Below are 22,133 nucleotides of genomic sequence, written 5' to 3'. Positions count from 1 at the left end.
GGTGGCTCATTTCTTTATGCAGGCGAAGCTAATTATTTTTAAACTGTAAAAATACTATAAGTCTTGTCGCTGATGTAGCCGTTAGAAGTAGCATTACTAAATTTATTATTACGTTATGCCCAACATCAATGTAAATGATTCTATTATCGGAGTATTGATAACAATTGCAATAGTATGTTGGACAATTGTAATGAAATTAATTCAACGCATTTTAGGCAGCCTATTCCATTAAAGCTGTTAAAGTGAATCCTGCGGATGAAGTTGAAGATACGTATTGAAATTTTTTATTGAATTTAGGAAAGTAAAGCTGCTTTAGTATGCATGGTATGTACATGATAACCACCGGGACCGACAGCTTAACGTGCTCTCTGAGGCACGGTGGGGAGACCCACAAGGACTGCACAAACAGCCAGACCACGGCAAACACCTGTATGGCCAATACAAATGTTTGTCATGTGCGGGGATCGAACCCACAACCGCCAGCGCAACCGGCACAATCCGTGGCTGTGACCGTTGCGCCAACACGGCGGCTGATAGCGATCGTTACTCATAATAGGGAATATATCCGCCAACTTGCATTGGAGCAGCGTGATGGATTAAGCTCTGATCCTTCTCTTACATGGCGAAAGAGGCCTATGGCCAGTAGTGGGATATTACAGGCTGAAGCGTAATCATGGTATAGCTATATTTATTGTCACTGAGGTTAAACCATTTCAAAAATTATGGCCCACGACATCATTAGAACAACTATTTCTTGAGAAAAACAAATGATTAATAAATAAACGTACTAACTATCATCGATCCTGTTAGGATGAAAATTATTTCTTGTGTTCTTAAAATAAACAATTCCCCGAACCCAGAGCACGACAAACATTGACGAGAGATTTGAGTGTTTGTTTGCATTGAATAGGCTTCGAAACTGCTAAACCGATTTGAAAAATTCTTTCACTGTTGGGAAGCTACACTATCCGCGGTTGACATAGATTATATTACATTTTTAAAAATTTTAAGGATTTTTTTTGAAATTTTTGTTAAATACCCGTTCGAAGCCGGGGCGGGATGCTAGTAACCTATATAAAAATTTATCGCGAGAGAGGTTTGAACTAGCGTCCTTGGTACGAAGTTATTGCTAGTAATAAAATTTATTGTTATGTGCACTGCGTTGACTTAACGTTATTTTTTATTAAACGTCTAGGTCGGCAAACAAGCTTACGGCTCTTATGATGGTAATCACTTACCGTAGCCCATATAAGTTTAAGCAAACTTCAGAAGAATCGCAAGCGCGTTGCCGAGCTCACCCCCGACCATCCCTAGGAACTCTGGCTACACTATTCTACTGGAGAGCAGTATTATTTAGCTTTGAACTTCTAGAAGTTTGAGGTGTTTCTCCAGACCCTTACCTGCAATGAAATACCCACCTAACATATGTTACACCATAACCCATAATAATCAACGTTTTTTGAAATATTTGTTACTTTTATTGGATATCTATATTTCCAGGTGTCTCTGCAGCTGCTCCATCCCAACTACGGTCTTATTGGGCACTGGTGCGGGGGTGTGCTGATCCATCCGCAATGGCTGCTGACCACTGCGCATTGTATACATAAGTAATTCTTATTTTTATAAATTATGGCAGGTCAATTGAACACGATTGTTCAAAATCATCGACAGAGCTAATATAAGAATAAATAATAATAAAACAAAATTGAAAAGACATTTTTCTGAATTATTGAAACTTTTATTCTGCCATTTATTAACCATTACTTGACAAAGCATTAAAAAGTAACTTCAAGTCATTCTGGTTCTCATAGCCTTTATTCCAGATTTCACGTAAAATAGAAACGTTAGTCCGGTTTTCCATCACGAAGTCCTTGCAGTAATAGCTAAATTTTATTTGCTTTATTGCAAGTTTTAGACTCCAAGGTTTTCATGGCATTTGTTTCAACTAACAAGTTTATAATTACTGAACAATTTATTAAAAATTGTTAAAATTAATAATTGAGCTCCTAATTTATTCTCCTCAGCAGAAAATGCATTCGGAAAATTGTAGAGGCTTTACACTATTTTATCGTTATAAAAATGAAGTTTATTTGTGTTTTTAGATAAACTAAATTTTAGTCTAACAATGTTTGCATAATTTGAATAGAACATATATAGATAAAATGTTAAAAACAGTAAGGTTATCAAATGTAGCGCCTGGCGCCTGAAAATATTTACATAGCAAAGTCATTATTTCATTATTTTTCAACTATATATTTTACAGTTAAAACTATATGAATTCCAGTGAGCTCTTTAACCTGCCTGTACCAGCATTATGGACGGCTGTACTTGGTGAATGGGATCGAGCTGAACAGCGAGGGGCTTACTTGCCGATCGAGAGGATCGTTCTACACCACAGATTTCATAATTATCAGCATGATATAGGTAACCCATTATTTAACCCTAAATTAATGCACCCAAGTATAACGTAGCTTAAAAACTACGGGAACTATATCTTGAAATAAAATTCTAAATAAAATTCGCAAACTTTGAATCTTTGATTTTAGATTATCTGGATTCTTTCTGGATTTTTTGGATTTTCAATGGGAATTTGCGCTAATGACATTTAGAGATATATTTTTTTGATGTTTCAGCTCTCATGAAGATGATAAAGGCAGCAGATGTAAGTGCCGGGAGTCGGATACGTACCATCTGCCTCCCTTCCTACGAACTACCGATCAGCACTCACAATACAGAACGAAGCACGTCATTCTTCAAGAAACCAGATGAAATAAGGAGAAAACCTAAACCTCAAAAACCCAATCCAGATACCGCTGTTAAATATTTAGAAAGACTTAATAATATCACTAAAACTGTATTCTCAGGAGTGACGAACAAGAAACACAAAAACACTAGATATAACGTGAGAGTTTCAAACGATTCAAATAAACCAACAGAAAGAAAAAACGATGAAGACATTAATGTAAATGATACTGACAGAAAAATCAAAGATGTAGCATACGACAGTGCAACACTAGACAGCGTGGTTAAGCTTATAAAAACGAAAGCAGCCAGAGATAAAATTAAATTTGATAATACTAAACGAAGTGATAAGAAACTTATGTACGGTGAAGAAATTGATCCTTTCATTGAAGATAATAACGGTTTAGACTTCAAAGATGAATGCTACGCTACTGGATGGGGGAGGCAACAGACGAATGGTACTTTGACAGATGTTTTGTTAGAGGCTGAAGTACCAGTCTTACCGTTGCAGCTTTGTAGAGATAAATATTCATTGAGCTTACCTTTAAATGATGGACATTTGTGTGCTGGGAGTACCGATGGCAGTACAGGTGCTTGCGTGGTAAGTGCTTAGATTACTATCACTAATAAGTTTACAGTTAGGTTATCTGAACACACTGTAATTGTTTGCAACAAACCGGTTCTGCGTCTCGGTCGACTTCCCTGCTTACACACTATATATACATAGTACATCGAATTTAAAAAAATTATACTTATCTCATTTTATAGAACTACCCTCCTATTGGTAATTTCCTAAATTAACTATATTCAAACTAAACACTACGGACATAGCCCCGCGATTTTTGGAGTACATAATATATTAGTTTCAGAATCAAATAAAAATAAGTTTTATTACGTCAATTTTTATATCTTACTTTCTCCATTTTGTTGATTGAATACAAATATTAATTCATTTTAAAAAAAGTAAACGATTTAATTTTAACTGTAAAATACTTTGCGTTTAGTAATTAAGCGAAATAACTACACTTTTTTACACTTCTACAGTTTTTGATATTAGTTTCACAATGTAGTTGACGATAATCTTGACCGAATTAATTATATGAATAAAATGGAAAACATAGCAATAAGATATACGTACAATATCAATCAGTTTACTCTTGTCTTTGATAAGATTTAGGGGTTATATAAAACTCAAAGATTCGCTTAATAAAACTTTAAATAAATTAAAAAGTGACTATAAAATTTACAAACTGTTAAACTAAAACCCTACTGATAAAATAAGCTTACAATAACAAATCTAAAATAAAAAATATTAAGTACATAACAATGATAAATATAATTACTATTAAGCACAGCCGACCAGGTTAATATTGTGCGACGTCCAATCTGGGGTACCTCAAGGCGGCGTTTTATCTCCTTTGCTTTTTTCAATTTTTATTAATTCAATTACTCACTATATTTCTTCTCACTACCACATGTATGCAGACGATATTCAAATTTATCGCCATTCCACGCCTGAGGATGTTGTGAGTGCAATCAACTTAATTAATATGGACCTTAAAAAAATTTCTGTTTGGAGCAAGCGATATGGGCTTAGTATCAACTCTGGCAAGTCGGAAGTCATTGTTATGGGCAGTCCTGGCATGATCGCAAAAATAAATAATTTACCACCTATTACCTAATTAATGAATACTTAATGATACTAGCTTGCCTTACTGCTCCACTGTCAGAGATCTCGGCATTCACTTAGACAAGACGCTGTCATGGTCGGATCATTTAAAGGTCATTACTAAGAAAACTTTTGCGACACTGAGTTCGTTACGTCGCCTTAAATCCGTTCTGCCAATCCCTACAAAAATTATGTTAGCAAACTCTCTTCTCTTATCCATTCTAGATTATGCAGATGCGAGCTACACTAATTTGACCGAGGACCAACTTAATAGGCTTGAGCGACTTCAAAATCTTGCCATTCGGTTCATATTTTGCCTAGGCAAATTTGACCATGTTTCCGAGTTTCGTTCAAAGCTCAAGTGGCTTTCTATACGCCTTCGCCGGAACCTACATATTCTTTCTCTGTTGTACTGTGTGCTATTTAATTCAAATTCTCCTTCTTATTTAAAAGATAAATTTACATATCTCGGCGAAGCTTCAGAATTAAGAACATCTCGAAGACTTATGCTGAAGCTACCCGTACATAAGTCCAAGTACTTTAGTCAGTCTTTTACTGTTCAGGCTATTAAATTATGGAATAGTCTGCCCTTAGCCATAAGGGAGGCCAAATCACTGTTGACTTTTAAAAAAAACGTTAAGGATTATTATCTTAAGATGGAGACGATTTAGTGTATAAATGGTGCATTATATTTTTATTCTTCTTTTTATTTATTTATGTATTTTTTATGATAGTGCTAATGATAATAATAAATTCTTTATTTTATTATAAGTATTTGAATGTAGACATTTGTATGTAAGTTTATTATACTCCTACACCACCTACCCAATTTAGATAATAAGTTCCCTTTCTATGTATGGGTTGTCTGGAAGAAATGGCTAATTAGCCATAAGTCCGCCCATTGTACTTCACTGTCTGTAATTAATCTTTATGCTTTGTTTGTAACATATTTGTGGTGTACAATAAAGTATAAAATAAAAATAAATAATATTCATAATGATTCAATACTTTTCAGATATTTAGAATAATTCTTTAAAACAAGTCATACTTAATTGATATGTAGTTTAACAGTTTATTGCTTGTTCACGTTAAATTTGAAGCACTTTTAAAACTACCAATTACTACCATTACTAAATAAATAAAAGATCAAATTTGTCATTAGCAGTACTTAAATAAGAATAACCTCGAAACGCAATAACAACAATAAAATAATTAGAAGTCTTAATTTTTATTTTCCAGGGTGATAGTGGGGGTCCACTTCAGTGCAGGTCTGGGGGTCGCTGGGAGCTCAGAGGGTTGACTTCCTTCGGGTCGGGATGTGCGAGGATCGGGGTCCCGGATGTGTACACAAACGTGGCCCATTACGTGTCATGGATTTACGCTCATATTTACGCTAGTTGAAGATTTAATTACAATAAGAATATATATAAGTAAATTATGTATATTGTAAATATACTAATATATATATATTAGGATAGTTATATATTTTTTTTTAAGTAATCCAATTTTTAGTTTGTAGATAACGTGTACAAAGACATATTTTTAATGTTAAAAATGTATTTTATTGTCTATATGTCATGATTTTACTTTAACTGTTAAGTGACTATTCTATTGAGAACTTTGGAAGTGAACAAGATATATGACATACTAGGCTTTATATTTTATTGAAAGTAATATTTAATGGCTTTTAGTAGCAGTCCTCCTCATCATCTCCTCGTCATCGATTTCGATGACGGCGACCCAGGGAGTCATGACTAATTTCTCTGATGGGCCCTAATATGGCTCGCTAATCCACATTTAGTTTTAAATGACCTAGAGCAAGTGCGGCAGTAAAGCTGACCCGCAAAGTTGTATGTGTAAGTATAGGATAATGGCTTCTAATGCTGTTACAAAGTTAGAGATCTAAAACTATACATTGACTTTCCTGTCAGCGCAATTTGAACTGACTCTATATTCTGTTCCAAGGGTAGATGTTTCGATTCTCGCCTTAAAATTTTGGTTTTCGCCTGGATCTATATGTATTTAAAAATCAATATGTATAAAAATCTCCGTATCACGACGTTTGTCCGAGCTAATCTTCGAAACTACTGGACGGTTTTTATTAATATTTTGTACTGATATGTAATTTTGTCCAATTTAAAAATGTAAAGGCTATATTTTATTTCGATATATATATATAATTATGTTCATGAAAAAAAAATTGGCGGTACGAAGTTCGCCAGAGCATACGTACGTATATTGAAAAATATATGTACGTTAAGTGGCTGTTACCTAAAACTTCCGGGCGATTTCCCTACGTTTCTACATTCTAAATATTTATTATATTAAATGAATTTATTGATATTTTTTATACAACTAGGTCGGCAAACAAGACTTACCTGATGGTAAGCGACTACCGTAGCTTATAGACGCCTGCAACACTAGAAGCGTCGCAAGCGCGTTGCCGACCCAATCCCCAATGCCCCCAGGAGCTCTGGTCACCTTACTCACCAACAGGAACACAATACTGCTTGAAAACAGTATTATTTTGCTGTGATCTTCTGTAAGGTCGAGGTACTTCCCCAGTCGGGCTGCTCCACATTTCGAGTAGAATATTTCCTGCTGTACCACCTACACCCTACCTCAGTTAATATATAGTATTATTGCATTGAAAATTAAAATAAATAGCATATTATGTTAAGGAACATGTAATAAAATAAAGGGAAGGATGACTTCTACATAACATAATAAGTTATGTGGAGTGTATATTCTGTTATAGTCGAATGCGTCATACTTATTTTATTATCAAGCTCTATAAGCATAATATATTCTTATAAATCAATAAATTTAACCTAACGTTATCTTTTTGCTATATTTAACGTGATTTCATCAAGTTTTTTTTTTATTTTTATAAATAGCTATATGATACAAGTTTTAAGTGAGATATTTAATTCGTTTAAATATTCTTTACTAAAATGACAAGAATAAAACAATTTAATAAATCTTTTGACAGTTAAATTTACATACAAACACTATTATTATGGCCAAACCTTTAAAAATTTTATAGTAGTTTAACACCATCATATCAATCAATGTTAGTAACGTTCTTTGGCGGATTCCAAACTTTGCTAACCAGCTTTTCATAGTTCTACTGGTCGAGCTAACTTCTTAGTGAATTTTTTTTAATCTCTTAGTCTGTTAAAATGATCTTGTAAATAATATTCCATCATATTCACTGCTGTCTTTAAACTATCGTCCATATTCGAACAAGTGCTTCTCCTTTGATTTTCTTCATTCCATTTTTACTTTTCATCCTTTGCATAGCTTGATAAGTTCAAGCTTTACCATTTGTGAAGTTTATAGTGAAGGTAATAACTTTACTATTATTTAAGTAAAACTTCCATACGCACGCTTGACGCTAGAGTAAGCTGGTGAATGCGTGACGAGAGCGTTACGAAAATTGTGATTGAGTGTGGCGAACGGAGCAACAGAGAGAGAGAGATGCACCACACATTTTCTTTCTCTCTTTCTCTAATAGCCAGTTACATTTCTAATATCTAACAAAGTGAAGTGCAGAAGTTTGACTCAGTCGTGTGGTCTAAAGCACATTCGTTTTTTTTTCTATAATAAAGCTGGTTGTATTTTTATGTCTTTCTTAAATACAGGTTTTATATTAGGATAAAATTTTTAGTCTTTATTTTTGAGCAACGCTCGCAAAACAAGCGCTCGTTTAGTTACCGATATATGCAGATACTCCATTTACCGTTATATACCATATTTTCCAGAAATATCCCTTTTTCCCCAATAAGAAAAATAGTAAAGAGGACAGAGATGTGTGGTTCGCATCTTTTTGGGTTTGAGTTAAAATAATTTAAACCGACTTCTAAAAAAAGAGGAGTCTCAATTCAATTGTATAATTTTATATTCGTGTAATATTTAAATTTAAAAGATAAAATTATTATTTATTTAAAAAAAAATCGTAATGTCTTTGTTAATATTACTTCATCATTTTCATCATCATCATCATTCCAGCCTATTGCAGTCCACTGCTGGACAGAGGCCTCCACAAGTTCACGCCAAAAATGGCGCGAACTCATCTGTTTTGCCCATAGTCACCACGCTGGGCAGGCGGGTTGGTGACCGCAGGGCTGACTTTGTCGCACCGAAGACGCTGCTGCCCGTCTTCGGCCTGTGTATTTCGAAGCCAACAGTTGGATGGTTATCCCGCCATCGGTCGGCTTTTTCAGTTTCAAGGTGGTAGTTGAACTGTGTTATCCCTTAGTCGCCTCTTACGATACCCACGGGAAGAGTGGGGCTATATTCTTTGATGCCGTAGCCACACGGCAATATTACTTATAAGTGGTCTACTACATGTTTACATTTCAAATATTTATTTACACATATAATAGAATGTTCCGATATACCTAGATATTACAAATAATAATATATATTAGCGTTAAGTTCAAGTTAATATAGAAATAAAAATAACTTTGGTTAACAAACACAAAACTAAATTAAAAAATACTGTGTTGTGTATTTATACTGTTATTATTTTTCTATAGTTTTGATTTCATAATGTTACTCATTTTAAATGTTACCTTATAATTTAATTATTTATTCATATAAAAATAACTTGAATAATAAGATACCGTAAATGAATAATAATTCAATTCAAATGTTTAAAAATATATTACTGACCTTGATAATTGTAATTGGATGTTAGTTTTTAATGTTTTGATAATAGCTGACCACTTACCGTTGAAATATTTTTACATAATGCATGCTAATATTATAAATTTATAGGGTTTATTTGAAGTATTTTATCTCAGAACTAATTATATGATTAAATAATAATCGCGTTTGGGTATTTAGAGGCTGTAAAAGATCCTGTTATAACTTATAGTAAATCAGTGATTGTTAACTTTAAAACAGGCGTAACCAAGTTTCTCGATTAGTTTTTTGTACCATTTAGTGTAAAATTATATAATATTTAAAAATTGAATTAAGTTTTGTAAGCTATTGTAATTACATTCTTAAATTATAAATTAAGTTCACAAGTATTGTAAGTTAATTTAGTTTGATAATTGACATTGTTGTATTTATAGTTATTCTTATGACATGACATTGTTATTTTATGACATTTTTACAAAATGTTTATTTTATTATCACTTAAATATCCTGTCTAGTCTATTTTGTGTTTTTGTATAAAATGGAGTTATCAAATATAAACAAATAATTCTTAAAAATATATTTTTATTCACAATACACCTTCAGTCTGTATTTACAATTCGCTAATCTATCTATAATTAAAAATAGTATCACAATTGTTATAACAAATTACTGTTTGATACAAAAAATACATTTTTAAATATTTTTCATAATTAGTGTTACCGTTTAATGTATTCATCATTCGGTAAAAGTATTATTTGCAACTATTCCGCTTAAGCAATACTGTCATTTGGTACTTCCTGAATAATTGACTTCATATACATTGTTACATATATAAAATAAGTAAAAATTAATTTGAAATGTGCAGATCTATTTAGTTTTGTATTGTGTAATTTATAGATCTATTTTATTTTGGACACAAAATAAATTCATTTGAAGAAAAAATCAAAATGTGTCAATTTATGTTAAATTTATTTAAATACAATAATTTATATTACAAAATTGACACATTTTAAAACAGGAAAAGCAATTATTAACATATTTTTAGTTAGTTTTTTATATTATGGAAAAAATCTAAAAATAACTTTTTTTTATGTTACAAATTATATTTAATAATTATTTTATTCCAAAAAAAAAAAATTTCAAACTACCAAATAACCATAAATGTTGTTTTTTTTTATTCGAATGAAACCCGTATTTAGTGTACTCGTACAATAAATAACATAACATTTTTTGAAAAACTAAAAGATATATCTAATTGAGCAATAAATTTCAGGTTCAAGGCAAGTATACGATATGAAAATCGTACTCAAATATAATCTGGCATGTATTATATTTCAGGCTGACAACACATTGGCCGACTGGACCAGCTAGCATCGACGTTTACAGATGATTATAAGAAGAAATAAACAAGGATTCGTCAATTTTAAATCAACGAGAACCACTTAAAATAATTAACGTAAAATAAACATTTAAATTAGAATGTTCACAACACGAAATAACTATTTTCAATCAATAAAAAAGTAACAGTACATAACTGTGTTTGCAGGCAAACGTAGAAAAACCGACTTCAATTATATCGACAAGTAATAAAACGTAGGTAGACAAAAGAATTGTCAAGTTAATACGCATTATCAATGATTACTCTAAAATTTGATATGAACATGATAAAAATCGGCTTTTGCTTAAATTAAAAATCATCAAAATCGGTACACCCAGTAAAAAGTTATGCAGATTGTCGAGAGTTTCTCTCGATTTCTCTGGGACCCCATCATCAGATCCTGGTTTCCTTATCGTGGTATCAAACTAGGGATATCCCTTTTCCAACAAAAAAAAAAGAATTATTAAAATCGGTTCATAAACGACGGAGTTATCCCCGAAAGCATAAAAAAAAATATATATATACGGTGGAATTGAATAATCTCCTCCTTTTTTTGAAGTCGGTTAAAAACTTTTTAACCAATCAATCAAATTTAAGGTTTCTCGTTAGAATCTTTCTAAAATTCTGTAAAAAAAACAACGAATTATGTTCAAACTTTCCAAATCTGTTAATGATATTTTCCGTTGTCTCTGTGTTGATGTGTTGCCAGCCATAAATTGAGATCTTAAATGTCGGGGTTTACTGTTCAAAAACATTTTATCCATACAGCAAATCTTTGACATTATTTACAAAAAAAAAAAATGACCAAGACCTTCACATCTGTTTTCAAACAGTTTGTTAATCAAGATCAAGATTAAATCGCGTCATGAGAAATTACATAACAGTATTTTTATGTAATTTTATGACCTCTTATAATAAATACAGATTATTTTTACAATAACAAAGGTGTCATTTCGTTCTGGTCGCTGCTAAACTTGTATTTTTAAACATATCTAAATTTAAGGATATTTTTAGGATGTAACAAGTACAGTCAACAAAACTGTAACAGAATAAATATTTATACTATTTCAAAATGTAACTCGTTGGTACCTTGAACTAAGGTCAAAATAAAACGAGCAAATTTTTAAAGCATTTTACACAAGTTTATCTTAATACTAAACATTCATTATTTATAATCACAAATTGGGCAAGTTTCATTTATATATATATATATATATATATATATATATATATATATATATATATATATATATATATATATGTTTTTTAAATATATTTTAGTTTTAAATGACCACTTTTATTGACCATTGTGGGAATAAATTTATGACCCGATTTCTACGAAGAACAATTTACAATAAATAAAATTTAATTATTTATAATTATAATTAATTATATAAAAAAATAATAATAATGAATATAATATAATAGTAATAGTAAATGCTGTGTACATTAATATTTATATCATATAATAAAAATTAAATATAATTTATAACAGTATGAAAATTCTTTTTATAGAAAATTTTCTAAAAAAACCTTAACCCTAACTAAACGAGAAGTTTTAACATTTATACCCATAATTCCCTTAAAAACTGGACGGATTGACAACTAAAAAATTAAATATTAACTTATTATGATTTAACGGCATTTCACTCAAGCGTCATCAAATAATAAAAAATAAATCTATTCAATAAATTCCCATTTTTAAAGGAAAACCCCATATTTAAAAAAAAAAGCTGAAAAATTATTTAACACTTTTCTTTAAAAATTCATTCTCAAAATAAATTTTCGTTACCAATATGTTGTTTTTAATTCCAAAATTTTACAATTTAAAATATTTTAAAACTTATATTTACATAAAAGTTTACTTTAAATTTGATTATGGTAACAATTTTTGTAACAAAAATATTTGTGCTCTTTTTGACTCTAACATTGAAGCTAATGTTATAAATACATATATTATTAATCAATCTTATACAATTAACTTAAAAGTAAGTCAGGTGTGTGACCTTCGTCTTCTGTTATGGCTAGTAACGATACCGCTTCTTTGGCTAACTCCTGATCATCAATGTAGCCAATATTATCCGACAAATTTAAGATGACACTCGACTTCCTTCGCTCTATAATTTTTTTAGGTTTTGCCTTGTCTTTTTTCGTGTTCACGGGTTTATATTTCGGCCTCCAGAATCGATAGGCTCCCTGAACTCCGAAGAACATGCCGATGAGGAAGAGGATCACCTCCAGGGTGATGACGAGTGGAGGCGCGATGACAAAGCGGAGTCGAAGCAGATTGAGAACCTCTGGAGGTGGTTCCTTGCAATACTATAACAAACGTTATTAATTTAATTAAACTGAATTGTTTGCATATATTCGTTCGAATGTACAAGTCCAACTTTGTTATTTATACATATTAAGATAAAACCATAAAGATCGAGAAAATAAATGTCTCTGGTTCGGTTACCTTTTCATTTTGTTCTTTATTTCACTTTACCAAAAGTAATGTTTAGTTAATAAATAAATAAATATCTTATAACATACACGCACGGTCGTCTGTTCATATAGTAAGCAACTTAATGCCTATGTTACAGGTAAAACCCGACTGTTATAGCTAATTTTTTTTTTACAACATAATAAACTGCGCTAACGGGCTAATTTTTTAATTTCGAGCTATTACAGGTCTTAGAGTAAAAATTCTATTTTTTACAGTTTTCTAGTACAAATTTAAGGTTGAACCGAATTTATTTTAAGTTTATTTATATTCTCTTTTATATCACTAGGTCGGCAAACAAGCGTACGGCTCACCTGATGGTAAGCGATTACCGTAGCTTATAGACGCCTGCAACACCAGAGGCATCGCAAGCGCGTTGCCGACCCAATCCCCAATCCCCCCAGGAGCTCTGGTCACCTTACTCACCAACAGGAACACAATACTGCTTGAAAGCAGTATTATTTTGCTGTGATCTTCTGTAAGGTCGAGGTACTGCCCCAGTCGGGCTGCTCCATATTTTGAGCAGGAAATTCCTGCTGTGCCCTACCTCAGTTAAGAATATCTATATGAATGATTTCCCAAATCTACTAACTTTTTTGTTCGGCTATACTGCGAAAACTACTAAACCGATTGGAATAATACTTATACTTATTATTATGAAAAATGTCCTCAATGTTCATATTTAAAAGCAACTTACCAGAGACAACCACAGTATCGGCAAGACCTTATCTTTCAAAGGTCGTGTGATGGGATTTCCAGCGGACGTCCGCACGGCTATGTTAACTTGAATTCCCATTGTCAGAGCCAAAGGAGCGCCAATGACCTGTGAACAAATACCTATATTAACACACTGAATAAAATCAAATACAAAAATAACTTCTTTGAATTTGGGGCTTCAAGTATATACGCATTATTAGATATAATTCAAAAATCACTCGTTTGATCCTAATCAAAATTAAAAAGAACAATATGACACGCACTACCTTTCGATTTAAAAAAAAACATCAAAATCGATCCACTTAGTCAATAGTTCTGAGGTAACATACATGTAAAAATCGAATTGAGAACCTCCTCCTCTTTGAAAGACGGTTAAAAAGTGAATCGCTAAATAGACTGCTAAGTGCATTATTATTTATTATTATTTTATACTTTATTGTACACCACAAATATATTACAAAAAAAGCATAAAGATAGTTACAGACAGTGAAGTACAATGGGCGGACTTATGGTTAATTAGCCATTTCTTCCAGACAACCCATATTTCTTACAGACAACCCATGCATTACAAGAGAAAAGCGGACCGATTCGTCTTATATCTTTTACGTTCGCACGATCTTAGCTGTTTACTACTACTTAGGTATTACTATTTTTTGTAGATTTGCATTATGTTTATAGCTATAGTTTCTGAAGTTCTGTACAGTTAATATTATTTTTTTAATTTTTTAGTATCTGTAGGTAGTCATATACCCGTCTAACAATTGGAGAAATATTTGTTTAAAAAAAAACTATTTTTTTTTTCAAAATATCGAAATAAATATTATAAAATGCAAATTTATTAGATACGTCACAAGTATAGAATATTTGACTTGTCATTTTAAATATTAATAGCAAAACAAATGACAAAAAAATGTCAAAGTGACAAAAGGATTGACAAGTACTTGAACTTCGACATCCGTCAATCATACTCCTGTGTCGAATCCGCCGAACTATTAGCTACAAAAAAAATACGAATTCGCTAAATATACGTCTCATATATTTACGGACCGAGAGCTAGCAATTATTTTGTCTTAAGCGTATTTATAATACCTTAACAAAAAAAAAAAAAAAAATTATATCCACCAAATTTCATAAAAGTAAGAAAAGTTAAGCTTATTATTAATAATTATTTAATAATAAACAACTAATAATAAAAAGCAATAATTAGTAGACGAGAGTGGGTCGCTTCGGAGCATCGCACAAAGAGGAGACCGAGAGTGAAAGAGAGAGTTTAAAATAATGTGTAATGTATTTTATTTCATTCTCGTACCGACTTAATCCTATACATCTAAGCATATGTTGCTTTATCGTGATGCATTTCTCTTTTCTAAATAAGTTTCACTACAAAAATACTGCTGTTCTATCTCCAAGAACAAATTTAAAATAGCTTAAAAATATCTGCTAGTAAAGGCCCATCATCATCATCACAGCAGCCTTTCGCAGTCCACTACTGGACTTAGGCCTCCACAAGTTCACGTAAAAAATGACGTGAACTCATGTGTTTTGCCCGTAGTCACCACGATGAGCAGGCGGGTTGGTGACCGATACAATTGTCTGTCGTAAGCGGGAATCGAACCCGCGACCACCAGCGCAACAGCCAGTGCTGTGACCGCTGCGCCAAAGCGTCGTCACAGTAACGTATACAAATATTTTCGTATTTAACATTGTATTCTTGTTTAAATACTAAAACAAATCAGTAATAATTGTCTGATATTAAGTATACTGGGAATACCTTGAGACCGCAGCCTTACCCAAGATCACCTTGCGGGCAATTCACTAACAATAACGACGAAAAAATACACTTTTAGCGTTTTTAAATAAAATCTTTATCCTTAACATAAGACTTCAAATACATCTTCTATACAAATAAATAAAATTGGAGTGTCTGTTTGTAATATTAAAATTACCGTTTTTTACTAAGTGCATATGGATTTATACACGGTACATATACCAAAATAACATTTTTTACAATCTAGAAAGGCCTATGATAGAGTGGTGAGGAATGAATTATGGTCAGAATTGTCCGTGAACGGTGTGAGCAGTGTCCTCATACGAGCATTGCAATCTCTTTATAGGGATTCTAGTGCTTGAATAAAGGGGGCATAAACTGAATGGTTTCCTATCGATAAAGGTGTTAGACAGGGATGTGTAGCGTCACCGTGGCTTTTTAATCTGTTCATGGACAATTGTTTGACAGATTTAAATGATAGTGAAAGTGGGTTGAGAATGAACGAGTTGCTTGTCGAATGTCTTCTCTATGCTGATGACCAAGTATTACTTGGCCGAGAAGTTGCAGGAGATGGTAACTTTTGTTAAGGGGATGAAGATGAATGGAAAGAAGACGAAAGTGATGGTGTTTGAAAGAGATGAGGCAGTAACAGACTGCAATATCGTGATTGAAGATGAAAAAATTCAACAGGTGAATGAGTTTGTGTATGTGGGTTCAAAGTTTACAAGATATGGAAAGTGTGAGAGTGATATTGAAAGAAGAGTGAATGCAGGAAACAGGGTGAATGGAGCTTTACACTTCTTTATGAGTAGTCTGAAGGTGTCTAACAAGGCTCGTTTGGCTATGCGTGAGGGGGTGTTGATTCTGACACTCATGTACGGAATTGAAAGTTGGGTATGGCAGAAGAAACATGAAAGCGGAATAAATGCAGTTGAAATGAGAGTGTTAGGAAGTATGATAGGAGTTAAACTGAGTGACAGGATAAGAAATAGTGAGATAAGGAAACGTTGTGGTCTGAAAGAAGATGTAGTGACAAAAATTGCGAAAGGTATGCTCGGATGGTTTGGCCATGTCGAGAGAGTGAAGAACGATTGACGAAAAAAGTGTATAAATCGAGTGTGAATGGAACGGTTGGACGGGGTAGACCTAGGCGGACGTTTCAGGACCAAATAAGGGACGTCTTGAAAAAAGACCAGGTCAAGAGTACCCTAAACCAAAGAGCATGTGTGACGGGAATAATGAAAGTGGACGAAGCGAAACAAGTATGTAAAGATCGTAGCAAGTGGAAAGAAGTGGTCTCTACCCCTACGGGAAAGAGGCGTAATTATTTGTATGTATGTATGTATGTTGTTCCGGCTAATCTCTGAAACGGCTGGACCGATTTCGACGGGACTTTCACTGGCAGATAGCTAATGTAATAAGGAGTACTTTCGGCTACTTTTGTTACAGAAATTTATTTAACTCAGCGAACTAAACAGTATTTTTCTTTTATGAAATTCCACGCGGATGAATTCGCGGGCACAACTAGTATATATGTATTTTATTGCAAATTCGCTGTAATATAGGCAACTAGTTTGTTGTGATCTTACTTACGTTTAATAAATGGAACACATTCGAAATCAATTAGCGCATCAGTTGGCGCATTTTGTTGTTACCATGCTTTCTGCTCCGCGGGTTGCGGGTTCGATTCCCGCCTGAGTCTAGGTTGCATATTTGTATTTATTTCTTTATAATATGTTTAATATCTATGTATATTTTGGGTGATCATCCTTAACACAGATTATACCAATAACCCATAAAGCATGTTCAGTCTGAACTAAAATTGAATGACATTTTTTAATGTAATTAAACCCTTTGCATGAGTAAATTTTGTAATTGATACCACCAGCTAAAAATATTAATTGAAAAAGCTTATTATTATTATTTTAATTATCAAAATTAGCTATAGCAGTCAGCTACCCATAACACAAGCATTAAGTTGCTTATCATAGGAACAGACGACCGTGTGTGTAATTATTTCAAATTTCGTAATAAATACGTTTTGTCTGACATTGCATTGATATTCTGGAATATTCCCAGACAAGTTTATTTACAAAAATTGCAAATTTCCTATTAATTTAACGACATCACATTATACATAATTTCATATGTTAGAAATTTCAATGTGATTCTGTCGACAATAATTTATATATTATGTTAATTTTATCACAATATCCGTCTGAGGAAATATATCCGCGTTAATAAAATAAAGGATAACCGGATAATACAGTATTCTATGCAACTACTTATTTTATAATAAAATTACTGTACCAACATTACAACAAGGTCAGGTTGAGTTAATTGCACATTAGTTTGTTATGGTAGGTGCAGTGGCCATAACACCGGCTGTTGCGATAAAGTTTGCGAGTTTGATCCACATCAAGACGAATATTTGTATGGGCCATACAGATGGCGCGGTTTGGGCGTTTATTTATTTTTTTACGAAGTTTACTTCCCGTGTGTTGTTCCTGACCTCCGACACAGTATTGAAATTTAAGTAGGATCAAAAACCCACATAGATCAGAGCTGAAATTAATAAATAAGACCACATGTAAAGCACCAGATTTCGAATAAGAAACGTAACAACAAAATCGGTACACCCAGTTAAATGTTCTGAGGTAAACAATACACACTCGAATAGAGAACCTTCACCTTTTCTTTGAAGTCGGTTGACATAATTATTATTACTAGTGGTCGTCCGGTGGTCGAAATTCGACCGCAATTAATTTAAATTATAAGTCTGAACATTAACCAAAAGACCTATATGTGTGTATTTCTGTAAAATACATGGTGGTGTGTGTAATGTTTTTTTTTTTTTGATTTAATGTATTTTTTAAGCATAATTAAAAAAAATGTTAGCATTCTGCACTCCTTCTCTATATTATAAACTATAAGTGTACGAAATTTCATACTCCTCCGTCCGCGCAATTTGTTTTTGCTTCAAATATTAATATATAAATAATTACGTCACAATCGTTTCTGATACTTCAAAAAACTATTGACTGCCATTTCGAGGTCATTGACTGAATGAATCTTACTATAAAGATATTAAATGTCAACACCCAAGTAGTGATAATAATAAAAAAAACTAAGGTTTATGATATGTTAATATTATTTTTATATAAACATTATGATAAATCAAAAAGTATACATAAGTGAATTGTTTATTTTGATGTGAATGATAGAGAGAATATTTTAGAATGATTGAGTCTAATTTCTGAATTTTCATAGCATTTGAATGGCACATAACTTCTTTTATTGTTCTATGAATATTTTTTAATAAGTAAAACAGTTTAAAACTATATATTTTTATTTTTACAGTTGCATTGATCTTTTTTATACAACTAGGGTGTCAAACACCATTTAATCTAATAGTAAACGGCTACCGTATCAGATAGACGCCTGCAACTCCTGAAGCATCGTTCGACTACGTTGTCAACCCAGGAGATCTGGTCACCTTACTCACCACGGGAACACAACACTGCTCGAAAGCAGTCGTAGTTATTTAGTTGTCATCTTGTTTAAGGGTGAGGTACTTCGCCAGTCAGGCTAGTTTAAAATTTTAGTTAGATACTCCTTACTGTGTTCTATCTCAGTTTTGCCTTAAGTGTTTACAATAGGATATTCCACTATGTTTGAAAAAGTATTTCAAAACGTTGATTTTCCAAAAAAAGCCACAAAAAAATATATTTCGGCAAAATAAACACGCTTTAATGCCATAAAATCAAATTACATTTTGCACCTTTTTTATTTCCGCGAAAACGCTATCAACCATTTTGGTGACGTAATAATTATGGTAAAAAACAAAAGTCGTGTGTGACGTATGTAAGACCGAACCATGACCGAACTCGTTGAATACGTCAACGTCAATAGTTCAATGCCTTATATAGGTACTCTGTGTCGTTCAACGTTGACAGCTACAAATATTTGGCGTTTTTGTGTAAAATAATGAATTACTATGGCTATCGTTGGTGTGTAGTGTCTAGTTGTACAATTAATAGCATTAAAAAACTGTTAAGTCTTAATATAGCAGAACTATAAGGAATAAAACATAACCTAACACTTTCCAACATTATTTTTTAAATTAGGTATACCTGGCACTACATAAAAAACAGTATAATATAACGGGTAATACTTACAGAGATGTTTTAACATTCCGGAATTCGGCAGAACCGAAGTCTGGGTTACATGCAAAAAACTTTGCAACCATCATTGACCCAATTTTTGGCAGATTCGTACTATCTGGCTTTACAAAAGCGGTATTTTAATAAATAAATAGGTACAAAATTTGTACAAATGAAAGCTAAGTAACGAAAGAGCACAACTATTACTCCTTGTTGAAGTTAAAGTTGATAAATATGTACCTAGCTGTTTACAGCATTGACAGAACTTTGTTTTAGCCCTTATGACGTCATACCATGGCATGTCGTGTTTTGGGTCACGTGATATACAGATTAAAATATATGACTTTTAATTTCAATATAATAAAACAATAATGTGCTTTTATGATTCCAAATTAGAATATTTAAGTGTATTTCGACATAAATTTTAATTTTTATCAAATTTTATAATTTATTTCACACCACCAAAGTTCTACTTATGATATTATTTACCTAAGTTGGAAAAAAGCTGTACGCTTAAGGCTAAATGTACCGTTATGAAGTGAATTAGCAGATTCAAATTTTTTCTTTTTACGACAATGACGAGTCAGATAGCAACAGCGTAGCATATACACAGTCTTAAAAACGAGAACAATAAATATAAATAAAATTTGACATTTACATCGAAAAATTGCTAAATTTTTAATTTGCGAAAAAATAAATAAATATTAAACTTTAATCTTTTTCGTCGTGTCTCGACCACATATTTTATGTGTCAGACAAATTTCACGTTTTCTGTACTACACATCCACTGAATGAGATCACGCCAAGTTACTGTATTTATATACGTCTACTAGCTGTTGTCGCGACTCGTCTGCGTGGAATTTAACAAAAACGTTATTTTTTAGTTCGCAGAATAACAAATTTCTAAAATAAAAGTAGCCTAAGTTACTCCTTATTGCATCAGCTATCTGCCAGTGGAAGTCCCGTCAAAATCAGTCTAGCCGTTTCAGAGATTACCCGGGACAAACAGACAGACAGACAGACAGACAAAAATTGTAAAAAGGGAGATTTTGGTATATGTACCGTGTATACATCCATATGCACTTAGTAAAAAGCGATTATTTTAATATTACAAACAGACACTCCAATTTTATTTATTTGTATAGATGACACAAAAATTCACCCGATTAGTTTATCTTTACGTACAAGCGTACGGTCCGAATAATGGTAGGCGGATACCTTGGTAGAAGCTAGTAATGTCGGGAGTATTGCCAGTGCGTTGCCGACCCTATCCCCAACCATCCCTGGGAGTTCTGGCTACCTTAATCACTACAGGTACACAAGTTTGAAAGCAGTATTATTTAGCTGTGATCTACTGTAAAGTCGAGGTACTTCCCCAGTCGGGCAACTCCAAATTTTGAGCAGAATATTTCCTGCTTTGCCTCAATTAGCCGATGTATTTATATTGTTACGTACCGGTTCTATTACGACTGAAGACTTGTGCTTCTCGGGGTTTGGCTTGAAGCCATTGAAGTACGCCCGCTGAGCTGGATCCGTGTCCAGGAAATGAGGCTTTGATAACGCTATCGGAAATCCTGTTAACAATATTAATATGTTTTAATAATGCCTGTGATTTTTGATGATGTTATTAATTTGCAAACAGCAGCACATTAATTCATTCAACATCAATCATCAACACTTACATACAATAAAAATATAAGAGACCGCTGTCTGTACATGGAAGATATATGAGAAAAAATATTATCGGGACCTTTATCAACGCAAATAGCACTTAGTTAGAATTTTGCCTGATTGTCTGTTTGTCTGTGGGTTTGTGCACACTAATCTCAGAAACGGCTTATCCGATTCTGATGTGGTTTTCACGAATATATTGTGGTAAGTTTCACTCTGTCAAATGTACGAAGCGGTCTTATCGCTAGCGATTTCTTCCAAACAACCTCAGCGTATAAAACAGGGCATAGAAAATGAGAAGCGGTAGGGGTGTACAAAAGGTTAATAAAGAGTTAGCATGGAGTTTATAAGCTATATGATATAAAAAAGTAAATATAATTCATACATAAATAATATACAACCAAATAAACATACACATATACAGATATGTATATACACTACATTATTTAATGAAAGGTAATTCTGACTCATGTCTGTGTCATTTATACAATCAACTGCACCCTATAATTACCAAAAGTTTCATTATCCTTAATATACTTGCACTTTTGATCTGACCATTACATAGTATTTCAAAGTTCAAACAAATTTCAAGTCCTTGAATTATTTTTATGTTACAAATTCAAGATTGAATAATTTGATTTTAATGATTCAAATAACACGTTGCTTAAACAAAATATCACTCTAATAGGAGTTTCTAATTAACCGACTTTAAGAAAAGAGGATTTGGAGGTCATGATTTGCAACACTTGATATTAAGTGATTATTGTGATTGAGACCAGGTCAAAAAAACCGTTTGATACTTAATAGCTTTTTTTATTAAATAATTTCTGTAACGGTACTTTTTACTGTCCGTTTAATTACGAATATGTATTTGTAAGTAAAATTAATTT

The 22,133-nt window shown here is 32.5% G+C and overlaps 2 protein-coding genes across 2 annotated transcripts in view; one reads left to right on the top strand and one right to left on the bottom strand.

Annotated features, from left to right (window-relative positions):
- LOC123657957 (salivary plasminogen activator alpha 1) overlaps positions 1-5,966 on the top strand; it is a 29,753-nt gene extending 23,787 nt beyond the window's left edge. The window contains exons 3-6 of the mRNA XM_045593437.1: positions 1,501-1,607; positions 2,285-2,424; positions 2,634-3,343; positions 5,651-5,966. Coding sequence (XP_045449393.1) covers positions 1,501-1,607; positions 2,285-2,424; positions 2,634-3,343; positions 5,651-5,812 — 1,119 coding nt within the window. The 3' untranslated portion in view covers positions 5,813-5,966. The remainder of the gene's footprint in view (positions 1-1,500; positions 1,608-2,284; positions 2,425-2,633; positions 3,344-5,650) is intronic.
- Positions 5,967-12,347: 6,381 nt separating this feature from the next.
- The window catches only part of LOC123657913 (scavenger receptor class B member 1-like), an 83,740-nt gene continuing 73,954 nt past the window's right edge, over positions 12,348-22,133 (bottom strand). Inside the window, exons 10-12 of the mRNA XM_045593400.1 lie at positions 21,028-21,146; positions 13,622-13,747; positions 12,348-12,758 (exon numbers count right to left, since the gene is read on the bottom strand). Coding sequence (XP_045449356.1) covers positions 12,417-12,758; positions 13,622-13,747; positions 21,028-21,146 — 587 coding nt within the window. The 3' untranslated portion in view covers positions 12,348-12,416. The remainder of the gene's footprint in view (positions 12,759-13,621; positions 13,748-21,027; positions 21,147-22,133) is intronic.

This window comes from Melitaea cinxia, chromosome 11 (assembly GCF_905220565.1).
Source record: "Melitaea cinxia chromosome 11, ilMelCinx1.1, whole genome shotgun sequence".
In the NCBI taxonomy this organism is placed as follows: domain Eukaryota; kingdom Metazoa; phylum Arthropoda; class Insecta; order Lepidoptera; family Nymphalidae; genus Melitaea; species Melitaea cinxia.
Note: the sequence above shows the minus strand (reverse complement) of the source record. Positions and strands in the feature narration are given on the sequence as shown.